Source organism: Hippocampus comes, unplaced genomic scaffold (genome assembly GCF_001891065.2).
Source record: "Hippocampus comes isolate QL1 unplaced genomic scaffold, H_comes_QL1_v1.1 scaffold30, whole genome shotgun sequence".
Lineage (NCBI taxonomy): Eukaryota > Metazoa > Chordata > Actinopteri > Syngnathiformes > Syngnathidae > Hippocampus > Hippocampus comes.
The window spans coordinates 366,770-392,567 of NW_017805705.1; the positions used below are offsets into that span (position 1 = coordinate 366,770).

Here is a 25,798-nt window from a genome sequence, read left to right on the forward strand (position 1 = left end):
AAAAAAACGACCATGTATAGTAAGGCGTTTTTAGCCGAAAAAAAACGACCATGTATGGTAAGGCGTTTTTGCCCGAAAAAACGACCATGTATAGTAAGGCGTTTTTAGCCGAAAAAAACGACTATGTATAGTAGGGTGTTTTTGCCCGAAAAAAACGACCATGTATAGTAAGCCGTTTTTTTGCCCGAAAAAACGACCATGTATAGTAAGGCATTTTTAACCGAAAAAAACGACCATGTATAGTAAGGCGTTTTTAGGCGAAAAAAACGACCATGTATAGTAAGGCGTTTTTAGGCGAAAAAAACGACCATGTATAGTAAGGCGTTTTTAGGCGAAAAAAACGACCATGTATAGTAAGGCGTTTTTAGGCGAAAAAAACGACCATGTATAGTAAGGCGTTTTTAGGCGAAAAAAACGACCATGTATAGTAAGGCGTTTTTAGGCGAAAAAAACGACCATGTATAGTAAGGCGTTTTTAGGCGAAAAAAACGACCATGTATAGTAAGGCGTTTTTAGGCGAAAAAAACGACCATGTATAGTAAGGCGTTTTTAGGCGAAAAAAACGACCATGTATAGTAAGGCGTTTTTAGGCGAAAAAAACGACCATGTATAGTAAGGCGTTTTTAGGCGAAAAAAACGACCATGTATAGTAAGGCGTTTTTAGGCGAAAAAAACGACCATGTATAGTAAGGCGTTTTTAGGCGAAAAAAACGACCATGTATAGTAAGGCGTTTTTAGGCGAAAAAAACGACCATGTATAGTAAGGCGTTTTTAGCCGAAAAAAACGACCATGGATAGTAAGGCATTTTTAGCCGAAAAAAACGACCATATATAGTAAGGTGTTTTAGCCGAAAAAAAAACCCCGACCATGTATACTAAGGCGTTTTTTGCCGAAAAAAAGTACCATCTACAGCAGAGATCACCAAACTACAGCCCGCGGGCCGCCTCCACATTTCATCCGGCCCCCCTGAACAATACCAGAGAGTATTTTGATTTATTTTTCATCTATGTGTATTTGTATTTTATCATGAAGTTGGACTTTTGAAATAAAGTATTCCTTAGTTCTGAACTATTTTCATTGTTAACTATTTATCAGATTCTGACTGATACTCATCTGACTATTAGTTAGATGAATTAGATTTTCATGTTGGCAAACACGATTTTATCCCCAGTGCGTCTCACACTTTTTTTTTTTAACCAGTGATACAAATTGTCTCCTGTGTAATCTTTTTTTTTTTAATCCCTATTCACCAGAGGATCTGGATAGCCAAAGTTGGAACCCCCCAAAATTACCATCTGATAAAACAGGTCATGATTGCCAAATTAATCCCTTCTAAAAACATGTTTCAACATCAGATTACAAGGGTCGCAAGGGTTAAGGAAAGGACTTGCCGCGATCCTAACAGACAGAATTAGCATGTCAGAACGCAAATGTTGGCAACATTTGTTCGTGCGACTGACAATAAATAAAATGTTATCCTGCAAGAAAAAAAGTGGTTGCAAAAAAGTTGGCAGTTGACTAGGTTTGCCTTTATGTTGGGCAAAAAGTTATGTTACAATAAAAGAAAAGTGACTAAAATAAAAGTAGCTGCAATAATATAAAATGCAACATTAAAATTCGATTGTAATATTCTAAGTCACAAAGCTGCGAAAAATATCTTTGCAACCTTACCACAAAAGTTACAAGAAAAAAAGTGACGCTACAACAAAAATGCAGTCGTCAGACTATGAAAAGAAAGTACTGATGAAAATAAGATCATTTGTTTCTGTCGAAGAAAAATTGACAAACTATTACACACACACATACATGTTATTTTATTGACTTTGCTGTTTCCCTGCACTTTAATTTAAAACAAAAAAAAAAAAAAAGAAAGAAAAGGGTTTAATCCTGCATTTTCAGCCGGTCGCCTTGGTCATACAATAAATCAGAAGAAAATGACATTTCTTCCAGTTGATTCGAGGCAGGCAGTAAGCAGTAACTTTCTCTTATCATCTTAAAACACGTCTAAGACGATTAGGATGGAAGATGAGGAGGGGGGAGGGGGAAAAAAAAAAAAGCACAAATGAAAGGAAGTCCTGCGGGGCGTTTGTAGAGCAAACCGTGTTGAGGCCGTGTACGGCAGATGTGTTTGAAGACGCCTAATCTGATACGCCGCTAAAACGTGGCCTTTTCTTGGCGCATCAACAAAATCTAATTTGTTTTCATATACAATAATAATAATAAGAATAATAAATCTCCCTTGAGTAAGTAAGTGAGCGTTTGATAATAAAGCCGGCATCTAATCTTCATCTAGTGACCCATTTAGGGATATTTCCTAATCCAGTCACTAGCAGCGAATCAATTTGGAACCTTTCGCGCTGGGCTGGCCTTTTACTGCCGTCAATCAGATGATCGGCGTGACACCTCCAACCTGAGACTCGGGGGGTCAACGTGATTAGAATTAAAAAAATAATAATATGAAAAAAATAAATAATAATAAATCATGTCCACACGTGGGATTTAGGCCACGTGGACAGCTTGCTTCTTTTTATGATACATGATGACAAAGATTAATGTGACATCATGTGAAATCTTTAATATCGATGTGATTAATTCGTCATGCAGATGGCACGCTGAAAATTAAGACACAATCAAACAGTGACGGACACAAAAAGCGAGACATTATTTTAATCGTTAAAACAGCACGGCCCCCACCAAGTATTAGGGACACGCCGAAAGGGAAAGAAAGGGTCGGTTCAAATGAAAGGAAGGCGGAAAAAAATATATAACATAGCATTGCAAAAAAAAAAAAAAAAAGTTGCAGGCATACGGTTTTCTTAGCGATACTGAGAAAAAGAATAGACTGGAAAGAGTTGGGTCAAAGATAACACACTTAAGGGTCAAAAAGGGGACCAACTGTGACTAGGGTCAATTTGACCCCCTTTTTTTGTGGGCTTTTTGAGGACAAAACAATGCAATATTTGGCCTTGTTTTGTGGGGGTTGTTTCAAACCGACTCAAGTCGTGTTCGGTGCCTTTTGTGGACCCATAATTGTGTTCTTTTTGAGCTAACAGAGAAAAGTGTTACGGGAGGTTACAAGATTAAAGGCATAACATGACGAGAAATGTGCAATGTGACGAGAGTAAAGATGCAAAAAGGTGATAAAATCATAACAAGTGTATAAAAATAAAAGTCCATCTTTTGAAGATAAAAAAAATGTCGTAAGAGAGAGAGAGAGAGAGAGAATAGGCTTTCACTCTAATGCAATAAAATCACTTTTTGGGGGTTGTTTTTTTTTTTCTCCCTCTCTTCATAGTATAAGAGCCCTTCAATTTAAGAAGATTATGAGCGGGCGGGTATTACAGCGCGTATCATGCCTCGTCCATGTACCTTTAAAAAACAGACTTACTTTCTCATGTATGTCATGAAAGCATGATCACGGGATTACCGAGGGCAGCCAGTCAGACACCTGAGATGTGCGCAGCCCGAGATTAAATATGATTTCTGGGGTTTAAATGCCGGGATTTTCCCTTTGTTTTGATTTTCGGTGGACTTTGGAGAAAAAAAAAAAAAAAAAAACAAGAGAGACTCACCTAAACTCATTGAGGTTTCTGAGCAGATCGTGTTGGGAGGAAACAATAGTGCCCAGCTGCTGGTTCGCCACGTCCAGCTAAAATAAACAACAGCATGGTAGGAGGGGCTAACATTGGGAAAATAACATTCCATGAGCAACTTTGTTGCGACTGTTGAAAAATATCACCTCATTATAAAAAAAAAAAAAAAACACTTAATTTTACCCAAAAAAAGTTGCAAGATCACGAGGTAAATTAGTCTTTAAAACAAAATATCACCCCTGAAAAAAAAAAAAAAAACTGTAATTTACATAAAACCCCCCAAAATTCCGAAAATAAAGGCCTACTTTTTCCAATTTGAAACCCACCTGGGCCGAGCCGGCGTTGGCTCCACTCTTGGCGATCTCGTCGGTGACGACGGTCACGTAACGGCGCTGTTCGTCTAGGATCATGGCCAGTTGCCGATTGAGCTGCTTGATCTCCAAGTGGATTTGGTTCTGACCCTCAAACACCTGACGGATTTCTCGATCGTTCACGCTCTCGTACAAATCGTCGACTGCGGAGGGAAAAAAAAAAAAAAATCAGAAAACAAACAAAAGCGTTCATGATCTCATTTGTTGCGTTTTTAGACTCAAACACTCCCCATCGCAGACAGGGGAAAAAAAAAGAACAACAAAAAGAATATTGGCCACAAGTCAGCATTTTCTAAAACAAAATTCACAAGAAAATAATTGGAATGTGATGCAAAAAATATATAAAACCGAAAGTCATAATATTACAAAAAGTTGTTTTTGTAGGGGTGCGCTATTAGCAAAAGTGTTGGAAATTTAATCAAAATCATATAACAAGAATCACGCCAAATTGTCACAAGAGAATATTTTAGAAGATCGTCATGTAAGAATAACATCCTAATGAGATATCTCAAATCTGTTCAAAATGTTACGTAGAACAAGATCCAAAAGTGCACTAACTTGGCTCTCCTTGGACATCGGGGTGCTCTTTCTGGAACTCCTCTTTTTTCCTGTCAATCTCTTGCTGGAAGTTGTGGAATTCCTCCTGGTACTTGTCCTGGTCTTCTTTAGGAATCTCCCCTTCTGGTAGATGCTTCAAGAGGGCCGCCGCAGACAAAAAAAAAAAAACAAAAGAAAAAAAAAAAAAAGAAATAGAAAAGCTTGAGTGAATTCAAGAGGCTTGGACCGATTCATTTGCACACAAGCCGAGTCATTTGGAGGAGGAGTTCGAGCAAATGCAACTTACCGGTGCCTGGCTCGGTTCCATGAGTTGGTATAACAAGAAGGAAAAGACGTCGTGGTCATCTGGCACGAAGAAGAGTAATGTGGGGGGGGGAAACGTTCATTAAAATGATGGTCATGTATTGGGATAGGAAGATATTGGAAACAATAACACCAATGGTATGTGGAATAACTCAAAACGAGGGCCCAGGGATTACCTGCTACTGTGCCAGTCGCAGCCGAGAGGCCGAAGAAGCCCTCAGCGGGAATGATCATGTTGTCCACCTTGGTGCAGAACTCATAGTCGTCTTTGTCGGCAGTGAATCCGTTGCTGATCATCACCTGCGAAAACGCCAGCGGATTGGCGTGACAGCCAAACATTGACGGAAAGTGGGCCAAGCATGCCACCCCCCCCCCCCAAAAAAAAAGTGCACAGCGCCGCCACGTACCGTCAGTGTCTTTTTGTAGTACGTCACTTTGGCTCTGATGGGATACGGTTTGTTGCGGAAGTCTCGCAAACACGTGCCCAAGGCTTGTGTGCTGCCGTCCCTGCCAACACAATTTGCCGCATCACTGTGGTGGTCTCCGCCGGTGTGGGAAGCGGTATTTTTAATCGGGATCCTTTGACAACTTTACAACTTTGACAACAATAACATTGCAATGTACCCAAAGGGATGGAGCCTTGCCGCCAAAGGGGTTTCTTCTGCGTCTACAGCAGACCTTCACGTTTAGTTTTCCCCCTTTTAATTTTGTTCCCCCAATTTTTTTTTTCACTTTAATAAACCGTAACAGGTTTGGTATATTGTTTTTTTTTTTTTTTTCAATTAATAATCTACTCGACCAATTTGCATGTAACCACTGAATTATGAGATGACAGCAAGTAAAATATCGTACAAATTAGAGATGCGCATGCTAACTTTTTATTCGGCTGTAAGTCAGCAGTGGTTCAAATCAAGTCAAAAAAATATTTTAATCTTGATTTGAGAAACGAAGAAAATTCAAAAATTCGATCTTTTTCAGACGATACGGATCAGCTGAAAAAAAAATGACGCGATTGCTCCCGATTTCCGATGACATGGTTGGAGTCGGACAACTCTGGCAAAAATAGCTACGATGTCAACGAAGACGGGAAGTCATCGTGCACCTGCCACAAATATCGTTAAGATTGTGAGTTCATCTGCGATTCCTACCACAGCTTTGGGGGAAATCTTGTCAAAATGGTTTTGCCCACAAAGCATAGACAATAAATTAGGATTGAAAAAAATCAAATGGAAAAATACCCCATCTGATCCATAACCATTTTTTTGTCAACAACACAATACATGATCAAAATCGAGCAAATCGTCGCCACCAGAAGAATGAAACTCGATAGCACAATATATGACATTTTTTTGACCCTGTGTTGATTGAATACTGTATGTGAAAAACATCGACAAGTATCTGCTCGCGTAAACAGTGCGGATTGCGAGACAAACTGTTGCACTGTGGGGGAAAAAAAAAAAAAAAAAAAAAGTCATTTTAAGCTTTCACTTGGTCTGCGGGAGATTAGGGAAAGATAGGGGATTATTTCCTTTCAAGCAAATATAATCATATTTCCTAATCTTCTTTTAAAATTGCTCAAATGTGAGGTGGCGACGTCAGAGCAACGGAAGTGTTTACTTACTGCTTGTGGTCATAAATATTTTTGCCGTTGTTTCCCACGACGATGACGGCCGGGTTATTTTTCTGGAGGGGGACACAAAACATGCTCATCCTGAACAAATATGCACTCGCGCACAAATCGCAAACCGAAACGTGATCAAGCGCGACCTTTTGACCATTTGCTTGTCACGATGGCGGAATAAGCAAAATAAATGTCGATCATCGCCATCTTTGCCAAATAAAAATACTGCCAATAGGAATTTTTTTAAGCATTTTTGTTGTACAAGTGACTAATAATTCAAATTGGCCACCCCGCAATGCTAATAATTTGCCTCTCCTAGCCTTCGCCGTTCTTTATTCGGCGACTCCAAAGACACGTCTCAGGAATGAATCGGCGGACTGGACACCGACCTTTCCATCGTTGTCGAAGGAGTCGAAGAAAATTCCGACCCCGTTCCACTTGTCCGAGGAGCCGTACACGGGTCCCAGGTAGCCTTGAGCGTCAGTGAACCAGATGGCCTGTCGTTACAAAACCAGACAAGAGTACATTGAAATGCTTCTTGTGATTCAAACAACAGTACCAAACCAAAATGCCATCATTTTGCCCACCTCCCCCACCTCCCCGACCCCGAGTGAAAAACAAATACGCTTTTGGCCCGTGTGGAGGTCTCACGTTCAACACAGTATCCATCATTTTTAGGAAAGGAAGTCGGGAATGGATAACAAACGCCCAAGACACAAAATTGATGATTCACAATCAACTCTCGACCACAAAGCCTCAATTATCGCAGGCGCAAACACGCTCGACTTGTTTGTTGACAGCCAGTCAGGACAAATAATGTTTTCTCACACAACCTGTAAGGCAACCGGCGAAAAAAAAAAAAAGCAGCCGCTGCCTTTGGGCTATGTGAATTCGCCACTCCTGCGCTCGTTGTTCTGCCGTCATGGCGCGCCGCCGGCTGAACGCCATTCCAACCTTGCGCCTAGTCGTCATTGAATGCAGAGACTTGCTCTCTTGAATTCTTCTAAGCTAAAAATAAAAAAATAAGAATGAATCGTCATGAGTGCTTTGCAGAATTAGCCCGGACGGCTTTGAAAATGAGCACTTCCGTGTTGCCCTGCTGAATTTGACTCCCATTTTAACTCGTCTGCGGACATTTTGGTGTTTCTCTTACCGCATACACAGGTGGGCGAAAGAACAAGATGCTGGAAACAAGCGGCTACAAGTCATTTCTCCGCGGAGTGTCCCCGTTTTCTCCCGTGACGATTAAAACTTGACACTAGCCCGCGCATCCGTTTGAGAAAAATATCAAGAACGAATGAGTTGACCTCGATTGGACTTGCTTGACCTCAACTATGCTTGTCGTTATCTGATGTGTTTTATGTTTTACTAACCTCAGGTTGATTGCACCCGCACCGTACAATTAGAACAAGACTTTGCTTTCTAATTAGACTTGTTTTTTTTTGGCTTCTGTGGTTGGTTGGTTGGTTGTTTTTTTTTTTTTTTTTGGCTTCTGTGGTTGGTTGGTTGTTGTTTTTTTTTTTTTGTTTTTTGTCTCCCTGCCCAGGGAGAACGGATGCTAAATAGCAAACTCTGGTCCAATTTCCTTTTCCATTGAAATGCGAGGCTTGGCAGTGAACAAAAAGTTGGCAATTCTGAGGTCGTGGGTTCAAATCTGGGCTGTATCCTTCCTGTGTGAAATTTGCATGTTCTCAGTGATTATAATAACGAGAATAATAATAATAATGCATTTAAATTTGAAGAGCGCTTTCCAAAATAAGTCAACGATGCTTTCAAATTTTTAGAATAAGCTAACAATGAACTAAATATACAGGCAGACCCAAAAGGTTTGATGAAACGAGTTAGTTATTGATCAATTTAAAGAGTTGAAATTGGAAATGACACAAAAGGAAAAACAAAAATCTCCACCCTTAGGAACTTTCATTGCATTAACAAAGATAACATGGTTAAAAAAAATAAATAAATAAGCGAAGTGAGTGAAACAAAAGGGCAGCATAGAAGCCGGCGGGGTAAAACACAAACAAGCAAACACAGCCAAGGAGGACATTAGAATAAAGTTAACGTTCCTCACTCAGACAACATGAGATCAAATTACTCGGAAGCTCCTGTCGACTTCTTCTTACCAAGCCATCCGCTCCCATGCGGCCTCTTCCGGTCACCCGGAACATGACCTCGACCTCCCAATGGTTGAAGGACGCCTTGTTCTTGCACCATGCGGACCCCCGCTGACTCTTGAGGGACGGCGCGAGGCGCACCTGCTCCGCACTGGGGATGGCATCTAACCACAGAAATGAGAGATACGCTTTAAAACCGTGGGATTGGCACATACAGAAAGGGGATGGATTTACTAAGATCTTTACACGGTTCGGATTTTGGATCCGATCGCTGATCGGCGAGTTCATTAAAAAAAAGTCAGCCGAGTAATCATTGCAGCCCTTGTCCCAGTTCCCCAACATTTGCGACTCCTGACTCATCGACTCCTCAATATCTCTGCTGGAAGGCACAGTGGACACTCAATTTAACAGACCCGGAAGCAATTGACTCCAGATTGAGCAACGTTGATAAAGCAACATTGTTTGGTTGTTTATCTGCACACAGTTAATAAAGCAAAAGGTTCCGTGCCATCCAGGAAGACTGTTTAGCATAATGAAATTTCTCAAATGTTCTGGTTGTGAAAATTGATTTTTTTTTTCCAGTTTTAAGATTTGGTGTACTGTTGATCTTCGCTGGACTTGGACCTTGTGGACTCTGACTTGACTTGGACCTTTGTGACTCAAATTTGATAAAGGTGGACTTGACTGCAGCCTTCAAAGGTTGAACACGGTCGGTCTCTCGTGTCATGTCATGTACTTTATATCCTGACATGGTAATTTCCAAAAACGGAAACAACACTATGGTAGCTTACGTTGGAACGCTCTTTCTTGCCTATTAACAGTTTATGAGTGCGAGTGAATGGGGCGATAGTGTGATTTTGACTGGAGCGGAGGAGTTTGTCTAGCTATTTAAGACTGTTTTACTGTTACTGATAGTAGAAGTCTCATTTTGAAGGCTTTTATGTTTTGTGCTTTATTTTGTGTACATCAGATTGTGCGATTTGTCCGATGTCTTTATTTGTATTTACTTTTGCCATGTTTTGCTCGACTGTCTGCAGCCAGGTCGGCATCGTAAATGGGAATCTGTTTTCAATTGGATGAATACATGAGTAAAGCAATAAAAACAGAGCCTCTTAATTGTAATACTGTTGGCCTTTCGTGTATCTAGATCTAACTGTCCCTAAGCGGTACTTGATGAATCGAGGCTGCACAGTCGAGTCCACTATCAGCTGACTGAGCACCAATCCAGATGCTCACGTTAAACTCGTGACGCAACGTCCAACTTTAACGTTGAATGTCTTACTACTTTTATCTCATTCATTGACAGCTGTCAAAGATGCACGTTCACTGGCAAGGTTTAATTGGGTTCAACGTGGCGGTTAGCGCCGCTAGCCCGGCTATTTTGCCGTTGTGGCTTTTGCACGACCGGGAAGACGTTGACATCTGCACTTACTGCCCATGTGTATCCAGAAGGGGATCGTGCCGTTCGCCTGGACCAGATGGGGCCACTTAAAGCTATACTTGTACTCGAAGCGGCGGGGGGGGGCCGCGGATGCGGCAGCACACGAGCATGACGGGATTGCCCGGAGGCCAACAGGGCGCCTTCTGATTGGTCCACGCCTCTCGCTCACACAAACTTGCTACGGGGAGCCTCCGGGGATGTGACACGACACGCGTCGTTTTGAGTAAAGCCAACACGGCGGGGGCTGGTCCAACTCGACGTCAGTACATCGTGGGACAGAGGACAAGTTTAGATGTCCACAGCCCGCTGTCGAAAGAAGAAGGAGAAGAAAAAAAAATCAGAAGAGCCCCAGCTATAGGAAAAAAAAACTTATTTAGTTGCCACACATGTAGCACTTGACATTAATGGTTTACAACAGTGGTTCTCCATCTTTTTTTCACAGCTCTATGTCCCACCATAATGGAATATTTTGAGTATAAACATTGTGCTTGTTGCAGAAATAGAAAAAAAAAAGTTTCTTACATGTTGCATCCATCCATTTTCCCATCATTATCCTTACTGTAGGGCAGTGGTTGGCAGCATGCTCCCTGCAGGCCAAAATTGGCCCGAGGCCAAATATATCTGGCCTACCCGATGACGTTGATGGAGGGGGAAAAAAAGGATAATTAGAGATGTAACTAAATTCACAGAATGAAGCGTGCCTCCATGTCGTCATGGTCTTTCAGAGCCATTCAGCGTAGCATCTTGAAGTTTGTTTGGCATGTTGCTTGGAAGTGCTCCACTTCCATGTTTTGGGTTATTCCCAATACAGACAACTTAATTCAGGCATCTGAGTGGCTTCCTAACAGAAGTGACAATTGTGACCACTTCTCATGAAATACACAGATGATTGGCTGTCAAGCCCACAAGACATGACTTCTATGATGTATGTAAAAAGACAAGACAGCATATATTAACCAATGGAACAATATGAATTAAAGGACACATTGATTGTGGGCACTTCAAATGCACTGAGTAGCCCCAGATTTCTACCAGGGCCACCCCTGTCACTGGTGACCCGCATGTGGATGCATTGTTTCCCCAAAAAAACCTAGAAAGACAATGAGATTGATCAAACAAAATCTAGCATCACTTAAACAGATGAGCAACTAATTCATTTCTGTGTCAAAATGATTGTGTCGTAAGCTTTGGCTCTGCACTGGGTTGTGAAAGCCTCGGCGGGAGATGCAAAGTGACACGAATGAGACACCATTGACTTTCTGTTGACTTTGACTGGTTCCGCCCCCGTGTACAGAGGGGGCCCCAGTGGCCTTGGTCTCGGCCCGGCCCGCTCCTGTCGAGCCCCGGCACAAAACAGAGCTATTGTGGCAACGCTAATCTGGGGATTTTGACTCTTGTGGCGCTGGCGCTGATCAGCAAATGGCAAGAAGTGATCTGTAAGGCTTTAGACTGATCAGGTTTCATGTACTCTGCCGGTGTCATTTCATGTTGAACGCCAAGATTTTGTTTATCCATGAAATCCATCAACATGCATGGCAGATGTGATTTTTCTTTTTTTTTTTTTTCATCATTAAACAACATTTCTTGTCTTCAGCTTTGTCTTTGAAAATAAGAAAACAAAAAGTGTAGGTTGTATCCTTTGTGTGCTATGTATTTAAGATAAGATAAGATTTACATAAATTGTAGAATATTTGGGAAAATACACTTTTGTTTAAAAATACAAATTTCTTTCTGAGTTTTTATGTCCACTCTGAAAATTAAAGCAACACCAACATTTGAAGATAACATATTTATTAATTATGTATTTTTCAGTATTATTATGAATCACTAAATATATAAAATAAGCCTTTTTTACTATCTTAGCTACCACATATACCGTAATTCACATGTATTGTTTTTTTAGGATGTATTATTGGCAACGTTTTTTTTCGGCTCAAAATAAAGACAATAAATCAGAGCATTTTTTTGATTGTGTTTTGACCCTGTCAGGTAGTTCAAAAAGGAATTGTACACCACCGCAAACTACAACCACAACACGCTTTGTTGAGGCCGCATGTTTTTTGGAAGCACAGTTTAAAAGCTCAGTGGATATAGAGAATAAAATAAACAAGAGCTCTCTGTGCCTTTGTGACCAAAGTCCTCATTAGGGAGTTAAAGCTGCACTCCTTTGAGGGCAAATGTGATTTAAAATGACAAAAGCCATGCTAATAGCTCAATTTAGCCATGCACAATGACAACCTGCTGGATGTTAACGGGTCAGCGCTGCCTGTGAAAACCTCATCTCGGTCACCGGCGCAAATATTTGCCCAGTCAATTATATGCCGTTGTTGTCAACGTGTCATGTGTGAACCAATATATATAAAAACACCCTTGATTATGTTTTTTTAAGGTTCGGGTGACGAGTCGACCAATCACAGCTCACCTTGCAAATGTCACATGACCAAAGTAGAAAACAGTGGACAGCAGATGATGTCCTGCATAATCGATAAAAATAGATCGAAGGCACCATATCACGATAGTATCGACATCTCCCAAGACATATTTTATGGTTGTGTTACTCTTCGATTCCCGCCGCTATTCCCTTCTTTCAATCTCAATGCAGCTTTTTGTGTATCGTAATGTTGAACCAAGTACAGTGCAGTAAGTAGGAAATTCTATTTTTTACGGTGTTTCTAAAGAGAAAACACAAAAAAATGATTCGCCCCCTGAAAGTGGCTGAGTGCCGCACATGCTCCGTCCTCACAATGCCCAAGGGTCCCACCTTTGAGAGGGGGGCTTCGCTCCAACGAGGTCCAGTGTGGTCCGGCCTGGAGTGGGTTAGGCCACTCATCGGACTTTGGCACATTCATTTCAGAAGCGACCTTCTTTCTCATTATTTAAGCAATGGCGACAATAGCATACAACCCCCAGCCCCCCCCCCCGCACCCCTTTATGCGCACAAGTGTGGTGGGAGTGGTGCCCCGCCTGGTCTTAAAAAAAAAAAAAATACCCTCAACGTTCCCTTTCTTGCATTTGCCGCAACGGATTTCTTTCTTAGTCTTCAGGCCTCTCATTAACTCCGCACATGCTTGCAATGGCTTGAAGTGGGCGGGCCTTGTGAAAAAGCGACCAATTAGGGGCCTCATCAGCTCCAATTAGCCGAGACAAAGCCAGAGTAAAGATAACTCAATGAGAGAGAGGGAGAGAGAGAGAGAGAGAGAGAGAGAGAGAGAGAGTGTACTACAAGTACCAGTAGTTTTCATGGGTTTAAAAATAGGTTTGAAAAAGTGTCATGGAGTGCGTGATGGTACTGGAGTGATTAACTGATGTTTAGACCCAAATCTAGAAAGATTGTGTACAGCACATGCATGATTCCTAATCCTTCCCAACATTCAACAGAATGATGAGTAATTACACATGTCATTACACAGTAATTACACAAGTCTATTGACTCTTTATTTATGTATTACTGGCACTCTTTAGGTGATTTAAAGAGAGAGAGAGAGAGAGAGAGAGAGAGAGTATGTGTGTGTGTCAGTCCCGTGTTCAAAAACTTCACCATTCACAACAGGAGGTGGGGGTGGCTTCTCTCCGGGACCAAGTGTTGTTGTGCTGGCAGGGCCCCAGGGCCCCCCAGGAGTCCCAGAAAGAGAGCCATTCAATCCTCTTTTACCTGTTTGCAATCTCTTATTATTGTCCGCGTCCACTCTCTCCATACTTCCTTCAACAAGAGGAGGGGGCTGGATGGATGTTAAGGGGGTGCCTTTCACCTCATTAGAAGCGCATTTGCACTGTCCCCTAGCCGCAACATTGTATTTTTCTTTTTTTTCTTTTACATCATAATCTTCGCTGAATGGAGGATTTTTGGGGCGCTTAATTTGCCGCCCACGCAAAACGCATTCATTAATGAATTGGGTAACACTAATTTTCTCCTATTCAAGGGGTGCATCTTTTGGAGCTAAATAACGAGGGGGGAGGTGGTGGTGATGGGGAAGATATAATTAGGAGACAAGGGTCCACTTCAGTAAATATTTGGAATCTTTTAAGGCTTACCCTCGATTAATTACTTCCACAAGAGATTTTGGTAGAGGGAAATGAAGTGCCAACTTTCCTCTAACAAGATAAGCTTGTTGGGAGGGGGGGGGGGTGTTCTTCAATTGGGGTGGACCGCCATTTTAATCAAACGCATGCTCGGAAAATGGGCTCGTTACGGACACAAAGGCACGACGCGCAAACAGTGAGGTCATGTTTTGTCGCTTGTTTACACAAATAAAGACGACTTGGAAAAGGCGGATAGTGTTGATCATTACGCTGACGCCATTGTGGCGAGAATGCCAGCTGACAACCCAGAGCGGGCTGCCGAGTTGTGTAACTGCATAAAAAAACTATGTTGAAGTCAAACAACTCAAGACTATTTACAAAAAAATGATTGGAATGATAACAAGGTCGTGAAACATTAAAACAAATTTAATCGTTATCTTTTGAGAAAAATCTTCATTTCAACAACGAAAAAGGATAATGCATTGTGCGATGTCATATCGCAAGGAAAATTCTTGTAAAGTATTCCGAGAATAAAGTCTGATTTCTTATTACCTGAGTAATGTTGGAATTTTATAGATGGCGCTGAGTATTATGTTGATGCCATTGCCACGTTAATGGCAGCTAGTTACTGATGAGAAACTTACCAAAATTTATAACAACAAACAAAAAGTTTTAAGTTGCATTTGCATGAGGAAAAAAAAATATTGTCATGGAGAAAAAAAAATCACAATTTGGGATGAACATCTATTTGTCTTTTTTTTTTTTTGCATACTAGGAGCACACATAGCCAACTATTAGAATGGCCAATTGGCCCAAAGTTAAAGTCGGGCGGACTAATTACGAAAAAACTTTTTTTTTTAATGTGTACATTTTCTCTTTTATTGGCGTTGTAGGTATGCACTAAAAAAAGATACAAGATAAGTTATTTTGAAGACTCCCCAGGACAGACGCCTGTCCGTTGTAGGTATGCACTAAAAAAAAAAAAAGATACAAGATAATCATTTATTGCAAGTTATTTTGAAGACTCCCCAGGACAGACGCCTGTGGGTCTCTGCACCCCAGTTTGGAAGTGCTTGAAATTGCTTTTGAGTGGTGCTGAGAGGCCGGCGTCCAGTTTGTTGTGAACCATGACTGCGACCTAGTGGTTTGCAGTGGTAGTGCGGCTCTCCATACAATTGGGGCGTCCTGGCTGCGATATCATGACGTCACGGCAAGAAACCAAAGCAGAACGTCTTGTATTTAGTTGGCAAAGCGGCAGTAAACTGAACAACTACAGAGAGGTTGGACGTCACCTCAAAGGATGAAGTTTACGCTTCTTAAATCAGCGTGCTCATGCAGTGAAACATCCGAGACCATAAGAACCTACAGAAACATGCCATAAAGTAGAAATATGCATTTGGAAAAACACAAAGAGCACAAGTAGGTCATAATTTTGAACTGGCATGTAGGAATGGACATGGTGCCATATTATTGTTTACGTAAGAGGGCAATGAATAGTGTAGTTTTAATTAAAAAGAAAAAACATGTTCCTGTTCCTTCTTTGTGATAGTTATAAACCACTATAAATATTTATGTTGTGAAGTCGTGTATATGAACTGCAAAAAAAAAAAAAAAAAAAAGTTTATAATATTTGGTGAAGTGCTCCCATTTGTCTCATCGAAGCTCCCCAACTCACATCAACATAACTCCTTTGGACCAAGATGTCATAACATGGCAGCAAAGCACTACATTTGATGTCACAGTTTAAAGTTTTATGGTGGCGACATTTTGGCCCTGGCACAGATTATTTCCAATATTTTCCAAAGTCTCCATTTTGGAAACACGCAGAGAAGCACAAATGATGAACGACACCAACGGGGCACGTCACAGTTTTCTTACCACGTCTGTGGTTGTTTTTCAAGAAAACAACAATGACATGTCGCACCTAAGATTAGAATTTTTCTTCTTCCAAAAGTGGATGAGGTCAAGGGGGAAAAAAAAAAAGTTCAAATAACAAAATTTTATGACTTAAACGCAGCTGGAAGCCCAAAAGAGGCCCAGCGCAGCCTCTTGAACTTTGGTCGCAGTAAATATAATTCGTGAATGTGATCATATTTGAATATAAATTACTTTGATTTACTAGTGCACCTACGTAGCTACGAGTGCAACAAATGTTTACACCAAAAAATTGAAAATAAGAACACTTGCAAGAGCGATTCCAATTCAACTCTACACTTGTTGTGACTTTTGTCCCACCGTAAAGCGATTGCATTTTAGAAAACCATTTCATGTCTTGACATTCTCTTTTTAAAAATGTTTTATTACTTCTTACAAATTACAGTGCATTTTCTCTGAGTTACAAACACAATTCAAATTGTTTTTTTTGGGGGGGGGGTGGGGTGCTGGGATAAATGTCATTTCAGTTTATTTGAATGGAAAAACAAATGAGCTGACATATAGTGGATCCCCCGTTATTCGGGAGACAGGGGCCATCCCAGCCTGTAAATAGCGAAAATTCGTGTATAATCGACAAAATTGATGATAATTGACAAAAACACCCCTGATAAACCTCCAATATGCGATTTTCACCAAAATGGGGGTTGGCTATAAACCAAACCAAAGAAAAAAAAAATCAGCAACTCAGTCAGAGACATTCCGGGCGTCGATCACAGAAAATAAAATACCAGGAGCCACAAAACGCTTTTGCCATCTAAAGAAAGAGAGACAGTGCAATCCTCATTTTAGATGGCAAAAGGATATCTCTCTCTCTCTCTCTCTCTCTCTCTCTCACTTATTACTTATATATGTATGTCAACATGTATGATAAACTACAATGTGTTGTATCTGTCAAATCAAAAAAGCTAGGACGAGCAAAAACATTATATCCCTGCATGTAACAAAAACATTTTGAACCCCGAAACAAAAGCCGCACGGTTAAAGCTTCCTTCCAAACAAAATAGTCAACAGTGTCAAATTAAATATTTATTTTCCAAAGTCACGGTGGGGAACCCACAGCGGGCAGATGAACGAGCCACATGTGGATCTAGAGCCGCAGGTTGCAGACCCCTGTACTAGTACCGCTGTATTAGTACTATTGAGAACACCAATAAGTCAAAGTACCACTCGATTTCCTAACTTTTGTTGAATTGGTCCGTCAACAGACCAATTCAACACTTTGACCTTGTGAGTGTCTTCCTCTGGAAAACAATCCAACAACAGAGTGCACTGTGTTACGAAACTAAAAATGTAATCTTGCCAGAATTTTTTTTTTTTCCCCTCTGAAAATGATGATTTTAGAAACATACACCGCCTTTTTTGGTTGAGAAAGTATAATGCAATCAAATCTTTAGTTCATGGGAATAAAGTTGTACATTTACAAGCGGCGGAGGGGGAAACAGACACAAAGGCAGCAAAAGCAAAGAATAACAATACTTTGAATTGTTACATGTCACGCTATCAGGCTGAAATGTGTGTGCGCGCCTCTGTGTGTATATGACATTAGTCACGTTGTTATCATTTGTACCGCGAAGAGTCTTAAGTGCATAAACGATTAACACGTGTGATATTACATCAGCGGTGTGAAGCGGAGATTTACCGCAGCACTGGGAAGCATGTCAACGACCCTTAAAAAAAAAAAAAAAAAAAAACATTTACATTATCATCCGCCAGTTGTTTTGCTGTTACTACGGCGACAAAGCATCACAGTGGACTCATCTTACACCTGGCATCAATCTCGAAGACGATTTGACGTAATTGTTAGACTGCTTTCTCGTACATGTTCAAAAGTACAAATAAAATCAATAGTTGATTCGCAGCGATGCCTTCGCAGAGCTAAAAAAATGTTGGTTTTGGTCAAGGATAATCAATTATTCACAGATTTTGGCTATTCACGGCGGGGCTTGGTCTCCATCCACCCGAACAGCAGGCGAGCACTCTTGTACGATAATTGAAAGCCGTATGTCACTGAGCGGCGAAAGTTCGCAGGTTTATGCGCACCCACGGAATGTTGCTTTTTCATCAGGGGTCATTCAATGTCACAAACTGTCGCAAAGACGTTCGCCGACAATTTCAATGGTCCCAAACAGTTTTTCTCGTCGCAAAAGAAATGTTCAAAATTCGATGGTGACAAGAAAAACTGTTTGGGAATGTCTGGCGAACGTCTTTGCAACGTTGAACAAACGCTGACCCAGCAAAAACCCCCCCAAAACAAAACGTGCGGTTCTGTGAGATATGTGCTTTATGATAAAAAATAGGAATCACGTGATTTTAACAAACAATACTATAATAAGAGAATGATAAATAAATCAAGTACAAAGAATGTTACTGCCAATAATAACCCGAACGAGATGACGTATAGTAAAGTTCTTTCATTTCAATGTGCTGGGAAGGACGTCAAAAACAACCATCATCTTGCATATATATGTCATAGAAAAATAAATATCTGTGACCCAAAAGGCATACGATACGTTCTGTTAATAGTTAAATAATATTAAAAAAATGTACACCTCACATTGAGTATTTAGAATCCATTGCTGTTGGTTGTGCCTCGCGGTGGCTTCCTCTTGCGGGTCCTCTTGGAGTGCGGCGGCGGCGGCGGCGGCGGCGGCGGCAGAGTCTCTCGAAAGTCCTCACCCGATCCCGCATCCTGGCCGTCTCGCCAGGGGCCGGGCGTCGCGGGGAGCTCCTCCCCCGGGTAGAGGGGCGCTCGGCCGTACACCTTGATCTGCAGGTCGGCGATGTCATTGCGGATGTCGGCCATGAGGAGCAGCAGGAAGTCAAAAGAGCCTGGAGGGCCCTACACGTTGACGACAACAAAGACGTAAGGAACGAACAGTGAGAAAAGCGGATTAGAACATGCAGTCAACCGTTTTCTATGGCGCTCGCCCCAATTTGGGTCATAGCTATTTGGGCGACACCGTGTTACAAAAAAAAAAAAAAAAAAAAAAAATCATAGAATCACAATTTGACAAGATGGGTTTGCTGCAAAATAGTTTGTGAGAACATTGTAATTTCCCATGAATTTAACTGAAAATTTCAATCAATAAAATTTTATGTCAAATACAATTTCTACTAGACCAGAAGATTTTACATGATTTTTTTGGGGGGGGTGAAGGAAATTGCATTTCCTGAGAATAAAACAAATGCTCACAAGAATACATTTGTGATTTTACAAAGTACATAAACACAATTGCAGCTTTACAAAAGTGCAATTTTTTTTACAAGAATAAATTCTTAATTCATAAGAGAATAAAATTATTTGATGAGACTACAAATGTCGTTTTATGAGAACAAGTTGTTATTTTACTATGAAAGAAAAAAATATATATTTTTGGGGTCCTAAAATTTTTAGCTCGACAAGCATGGCAGGATACAGTCATACAAGTGTGATTTTATGAGAATGAAACTGCCATTTTTAACAGAAAAAAAAATCTGAGTAACATTTTTAATTGATCTATTCACATGAATAGAATTGAACTTTGAGTTCCTTTAAGACTACCATTTTTTTTTCCCACAAATATAACTTTACAAGAGTTAAATGTCATTTCATACTGGAGTAAAGTTATCATTTCATGAGTATGAATAAAATTCTGATTTGATGTGACAGTAATTGTGATTTCATCACAACAAAACTGCAATTTTTAAGAGAGCGCAACATTTTAATCTTAATGTTACAAGCGTAATACTTTTTTTTTTTTTTTACCCACATATGATTGTCATTTTTATAAGTCCAAAGTCAATCACGTTGTCCTAGTTGATGTGCTCCACTGTTACTCCTCCTCAAGAGCGCCGTTTATTTTTGCGTCTGTCTGCGAGCGACACTGAAACGACAGCGCTAGTTTTTTTATTAAGCAACAGATTTTTAGGTGGCAAATGTCTTACCGGAGGTCCAACAGGCCCGGGTGCTCCTCGCTCACCCTGGAGAGTAAAGAAACAAATATTTAGTTTAGATGAATTTGAGTAAAGGGGAACACGAGAGGAATTCATAATATTGTACTTTTTTTTTTCTCTCTCTCCTTTAACGAGTGTAAAAGCAACTGTGAAGAATGACTGTTGATCTACGGTAGCGCTCTTTTGCCCGACCGCTGAGGTAGTTCGGCGGGGGGTCACGTTGGGGCTGCGAGTGTTTTGGCAGATGGTTTGGATTTGTTACTCGGAGAGACAGATTAGCATCACCCTCCAATCTATCCACACAAACATCCCCGTTGCGGGAAAATTGAAGGATTCTGTGTATCCTGTGGCTAAGGCACCTGAATTGGACCGCACCAGCGAGCTGCTAAAGCCGAGCAAAAAAAAATCGGTATTAAGGTAAGTGGCACAGTTCCAAAAGATGTCATAAGTTCATTAAAATTCAATCAAGAGGGGTCGTCTTTGGCTACGTTGTGATCTCAAGTACTGTTACAAACCATTTGAATTGTGATTTATATGATGTGGAAAAAAAAAATCGGGATGATACTTTTGGGTGAGGGGGGGAACTGTGAGATTTTTTTTTTTACGTCATGTAAAATGTGTACCTTGGCCCGATCAAGGTTGGGAAATAATTTTGTATTTAACCGATCAGGTTCCGATAAGTTCCCTGTGACGCGTGCATTCTTTTACAAAATGCAATGCCTTAATATATAATATGAATATTTTTACAGTTTGTATCTTAGGCCTAAATTGGAGCGGAACGCAAATCCAGCCTTCACGTGTCTGAGAAAAAAAAATCCGAAACGAGGCAGAAAAGACAAAACGTTAACAGACGTCTCGTTCTGAAGTTTGGCGCATCTTGAAGCCTTTTGGTTTCTCATCAAGGTGAAGCAGAGCAGAGCAAACCATTCCAGTTCTCTGACGAAGCCTTCAAGAGAAAAAGCCTGAAATATCCCAGACGTGCCGAGTGGTCCCGCGGGATTTTCTTAACACCGATTGAGAAAAAAAACTTAATGGCCACTTGAACAACTCCAAATTGTTCGCCCCCGCGTGTGCTCACTTTTGATTTTCCCGGCGCAAAAAAAAAAAAAACCCAAACATGTTTGCACTTGAGTGGATCACAGACGTCACGAACAATCAGCCGTACGTCTTAAATCCGATTCGGCAACTTCGACTGTTAGCAATCATCGCCGTGTAGCTGACACCGAACCTCTATTAACCGCAGCTGAACTTGTTCCCAAACGTCATCTCACCTGGTGTCCGTCTTTTCCCGGCGCTCCCGGCGCCCCCTGTTGGACAAAGACAGCAGCTCATATTGGTTCAAGCTTACGCATTTTAATTGTGTTCAGTAAAGATGATGAGCTCGGTTAATGACTGACTGACTGACTGACTATGTTTGGTCCTTGTTATGGTTGGCGGTGTGGAATTTGATTTGATTTCAGGTCAGCTCAAATGAACTCATTCACTCCCAAAGACGTTTTTAAACGTCTTTTCAGACTTGGTCCAGAATTGGCTGGTACTGAATGAGTTAACACATTTACAGGACTTTGAAATCATGAGTTAAAAAAAAAAAAATTTAAAAAAGAAGTTAAGAGTTTTAGAGAGTAAAATAAAGCCAACTAAAATAATCTAAAAAAAAAAAATAAATAATTAAAAAAAACAACCTCGTATCAAGTAAAAGCATGTGTAGAATTAATATAAGAAAAAAATAGTCCCGACGTGCCCGTTTAAGCGAGAAAGAAACCGTTGCGAGAACAGGAGATAGTCGTACGACAGTAAATATCGTGTCACAATCAATTACGACGAGAATAGTAAAGCCAGAGAATCACCAGGGAAAGTTCTATGACGTGACAACGTGATGACAAACAAAAAAAAAGTCCTAATTGTTAAAAAGTCCTGAAGCCTTCTGAATTGAGACAAGCTTTTTAAGCTAACCGTTGTCAGTGCGCATGGACTGCTGTAAGTATCCCAAACGACATCGACACAGCGCTAATGAGAACGAAGAGGTTTTCGGAGACGAACATATGTAATTAAAACCCTCCGAACGCTCGCCGCAGGCCTTTGTGAGGTTTTGGCCCGGTGAACGCCGCTCGCTCGTCTGATTACGGGTGTTGATAGTGTCGTTCATCAACGTGGCGACGCACAAACCGCATCCTGCGCATTCTTGGTCGACGTCCCGGTTTCACTAATCAACATGAAAGGATGACGCTCGCGGGCAGAGAACGTAACCCGGCCAAAGAAAACCGCTTGTCAGCGGATTAACCCTTCGTCATTCTTCCCTCAAAAAGGTCGTCAACCTTGCGCCGTTTCAGGCTTATCTGAAATGTATCGGGCCTTAATAGGTTGTGTTAATAACCGTAAATCAACTCCGCATATTTGCATGTGATGTCATACTGCAAATGAGTCATACAAAGTTGCAGTGTAACGATCATCTATTTAAGGGAGAAATGAAGTTGTGGAATCATGAGCGGAAAGAAAAAAAAAATGACATCAAAATTGTCTGATGACAACGAAAATGAAATGTACGTTCGGAGGTCAAGTTACGAAAAAAGCGTTCAGCAGAACATTGTTGTCAATTTCCCAGAATAAAGCGTTGCACGGTATCAACTGACCACAGGTCCGCGAGGGCCTCGTTTGATGTGGGACAAGTCTGGTGTGGGCCCCAGGGGACCCATCAGGCCCCTTGGTCCGGGAGGGCCCGGGGGCCCCGACTGTCCGACAAGACCTGGCTGTCCCGTTGGTCCTGGATCTCCTAAACAAAAAGTAAATAATTAAACACAGACGTGTTGTTGAAACCACTGGAGACATACATGATAAACTGTGGGGGGAAAAAAAACCATCTTAATATTCCATCAGACTCCGTAATCGTTCGGGCTGCGTGGTTCTGTCAAGTTTGTCGCTTTTTTGAGGCTTTAATGGTTTAATAAGATGCGCCTTTACCTGGTGGACCAGGCAGACCCGGTGGTCCCGTTAAAAAGGCAGCTGGGATTTTCTCGTTGGTCCTCTGCTCTGGAACATCAGGACTGCTTGACAGTATCTTGTGTGAAGAAAGAGGTGGTGGTGGTGGGGGTTGGGGGGTAAATAACAACAATGGTCTTGTATTTATTTCTGAAGTGGGCGTTTTGAGATGAAGCGATGAGGCAAAATGAATGAGAAATGCACGAAATGCAGATGATCACCGCGCACCCTTCCTGGGCAGCTCTTGATGCACCTGACACCCCTTTAGCCCCTCCCACAGGCGGAGCTTATCCAACACCTTGCGAACATTTTCGCAGCCGATGTGAAATCAGAACTTCGGCACATATCACAAAAGTTCAAAATCTACCCAAATTTCCATCCATCCATCCGTGACCTGAACTGCTTCTCCTCTACGAGGATTCGCGGGCGTGCTTCGTAAATTTGACGCTCGGTAGAAGGTAAGGTAGGTCAGAGAAAACAACCACACAATATGATGAATTAGTACATCTTTCAAAAAGTCGATGGCAACTGGGGATTATCGTCTTGTGTGGTGTATCTAATATTAGGCGTGTATAGAGCTGGAGTACCACCACATGACGGGAAGCAATTAATCATGTGACCCAGAGCGCCACGAGTGGCAGATGGATTCCTGGAGGGAAATGCAAGTCCACCGTTGGCTTAATGCTGTCTAATTCGCACTCGGAGAAAGACATTAAGTGAAGTGAAATGTGGTCCAGGCGTTTTTTTTTTTTTTGGAATAAAGGATGAAATAAATAAAGTAGTGTATTACACCTCCAGGGGGCTGTTCACGTGCGACTCCCGCTATGATAGAACTGTGTGGAAAAATAAAGGCGGGAGATGGTTTCTGCAGATCTCCACAATGAAGACTTAAGCGAGTGCTTACATCAAGTTTTTTTTTTTTTTTTATTTGCAGTGTTGGGCAAGTTACTTCCAATGTGTGATATATTCCGAATTCATTATTGTGATGCAGTAGGATGTGTGAACGATGAACTGCAGTACGAATAACATTGATGAGCGTTGGTGATTTCAGGTTCCATTTTGAGCGCTCGCTCACCTTCTGTTTCAGCTGCAAAACGGTGGCCTTGATCTGCTGGAAGTCGTCGCACGTGGCCGAGCAGGTCCCCGTGTTCATCACATTGTCAGATTTCTCCACGATATGATGCAGCGCTGTTAGCGAGACCATTGCCATCATTTTTTTTGTTTTTTTTTTAGAATGTTCAGAGGACACGTTTTACAAATGAGAGAACAGATCAACCGGTTTATGACACATACTTCCATGGGTCATATATTTGCTCAATAAAAACAACATGGCTACAAAAAAAAAAAAAAACAAAACTTTCATTTCCCCTATTGCACGATATCATCGAAACACACGCCGCTGCGTTGGTGACGAACGTTCCGACACAAACGAGTATGGTTCACGTTTAATTGACAAGGACAGAAGCAGGCGGTCGCACAGTGCCGTGCGGCCGACGTTTGGACGTGTGACATCACACCTCGCGAGCCGGCCGCCAGTCATGGGTCGGCCCTTTGAGCGGGACCCGTGTGCCGGGATTTTTCCGCCGTCGTTCCCATTTACTCCCCTGGTTGGGTAATCAGAGGAACAATCATGAAAAAAGGTCAGCGCACAGAGCTCGCTTTTGTTTCCACGCGCATACATTAAATGGCAGATTGACAGTGTCGGGCACCACGTTGCTTTTGCTAAACCGAGGAGACACCCCTGGGAGGAAAGACCGCCTCATTGGCGACGGAATGGGCGTGAACATCCTTATTTTTTATTTATTTTTATTTTTTTCATCTTCCGAGTCCTTTATGATGTTTTCCTCAAGAGCATCAAGGCAAAGCAGGGAAGGACCTCGGAGTGGAAAGGTTCAAAGTTTACGCTCGGGAGGGAAAAACTGTTCTGACGCGCCATATGTAATGACTACCAGGTGCGTGCGGACTAACGCGCGCGCGGCGGCGCGCACACATCCCCACCGACGAAGACATACAGTGCCCCAACATAACCCCAACATTCACACATTCCCGTTTGTGGTAACACACTCCATCAGTAATACATCTCCTTTCGAACGCTACTTGTATTCTATGTAATACAGAGCAGTCATATGTCAAAAGAAGCTAAACTCCGTTTGTGAGCATTTTATACAGTTTGGGCACACCAGATAGTTGCTTTTGAAACTCTGCGCAGCGGTGGGGCTGATGATAATTTTTTTTTGATTTTCATTATTTAAATGTTATCTCTTTCAATGTGCCTCAGCTGGGCGGTGCCCTCCAGTTGCGCCCCACAAACAAACCACTGACCTCTCTTTTCTTTGCTGCATGTTCGCCCATCTTCCCCCAGGAAGAAGCCTGGATAGCACTCGCAACGGAAGCTCCCAACCGTGTTGATGCAGAGTTGGGAGCACGCCGTCGTATTGGTGTCACCGCATTCATTGATGTCTGTCAAAAGCACACAAAATTAGGCTGAATAATATTATATGCGGTATGCTTCATACGCCGGAGACACGGTTGGGGTCAAGGTTTATTTACAAAGCGCTGCCTAAAGTGTCGCCCATACTAAAATATAACATTCTGAAGAAACAATGGCGAGAGAGAAAAATGATTTTTGAAAAAAAAAAAAACAAAAGAAAAATACGAATTGAAAACAATAAGTTGCAAATGTCCAGCTCAGCTTGTGTTACATGCGGGGCATTTAAAACATAATCTAAAACCCTGTGATGGACAGGCTATACTTTAACACTAAAAACCAACAAGAGGAATTGAATAACATGACCAAAAAAAAAAAAAAAAAATAAAAAAAAAAAAAAAAAAAACTGGGATATGACATCATCAATACACTGTACTGCCAATTGGAGGGCCAGATGTCCATCACAATGGCAGGGTATTTATGACGTTTGCTGTGGTCAGCACC

The 25,798-nt window shown here is 41.5% G+C and overlaps 2 protein-coding genes across 2 annotated transcripts in view; both read right to left on the reverse strand.

Annotated features, from left to right (window-relative positions):
• The window catches only part of lman1 (lectin, mannose-binding, 1), a 12,119-nt gene extending 1,386 nt beyond the window's left edge, over positions 1-10,733 (reverse strand). The window contains exons 1-11 of the mRNA XM_019882792.1: positions 10,704-10,733; positions 9,994-10,180; positions 8,571-8,725; positions 6,837-6,944; positions 6,448-6,509; positions 5,234-5,333; positions 5,003-5,126; positions 4,810-4,868; positions 4,524-4,656; positions 3,921-4,108; positions 3,574-3,650 (exon numbers count right to left, since the gene is read on the reverse strand). Of these exons, the coding sequence (XP_019738351.1) occupies positions 3,574-3,650; positions 3,921-4,108; positions 4,524-4,656; positions 4,810-4,868; positions 5,003-5,126; positions 5,234-5,333; positions 6,448-6,509; positions 6,837-6,944; positions 8,571-8,725; positions 9,994-10,180; positions 10,704-10,733 (1,223 nt within the window). The remainder of the gene's footprint in view (positions 1-3,573; positions 3,651-3,920; positions 4,109-4,523; positions 4,657-4,809; positions 4,869-5,002; positions 5,127-5,233; positions 5,334-6,447; positions 6,510-6,836; positions 6,945-8,570; positions 8,726-9,993; positions 10,181-10,703) is intronic.
• Positions 10,734-16,311: 5,578 nt separating this feature from the next.
• ccbe1 (collagen and calcium binding EGF domains 1) overlaps positions 16,312-25,798 on the reverse strand; it is a 31,346-nt gene continuing 21,859 nt past the window's right edge. Inside the window, exons 5-11 of the mRNA XM_019882943.1 lie at positions 25,189-25,326; positions 23,942-24,054; positions 22,849-22,945; positions 22,521-22,660; positions 21,162-21,197; positions 19,882-19,917; positions 16,312-18,796 (exon numbers count right to left, since the gene is read on the reverse strand). Of these exons, the coding sequence (XP_019738502.1) occupies positions 18,521-18,796; positions 19,882-19,917; positions 21,162-21,197; positions 22,521-22,660; positions 22,849-22,945; positions 23,942-24,054; positions 25,189-25,326 (836 nt within the window). The 3' untranslated portion in view covers positions 16,312-18,520. The remainder of the gene's footprint in view (positions 18,797-19,881; positions 19,918-21,161; positions 21,198-22,520; positions 22,661-22,848; positions 22,946-23,941; positions 24,055-25,188; positions 25,327-25,798) is intronic.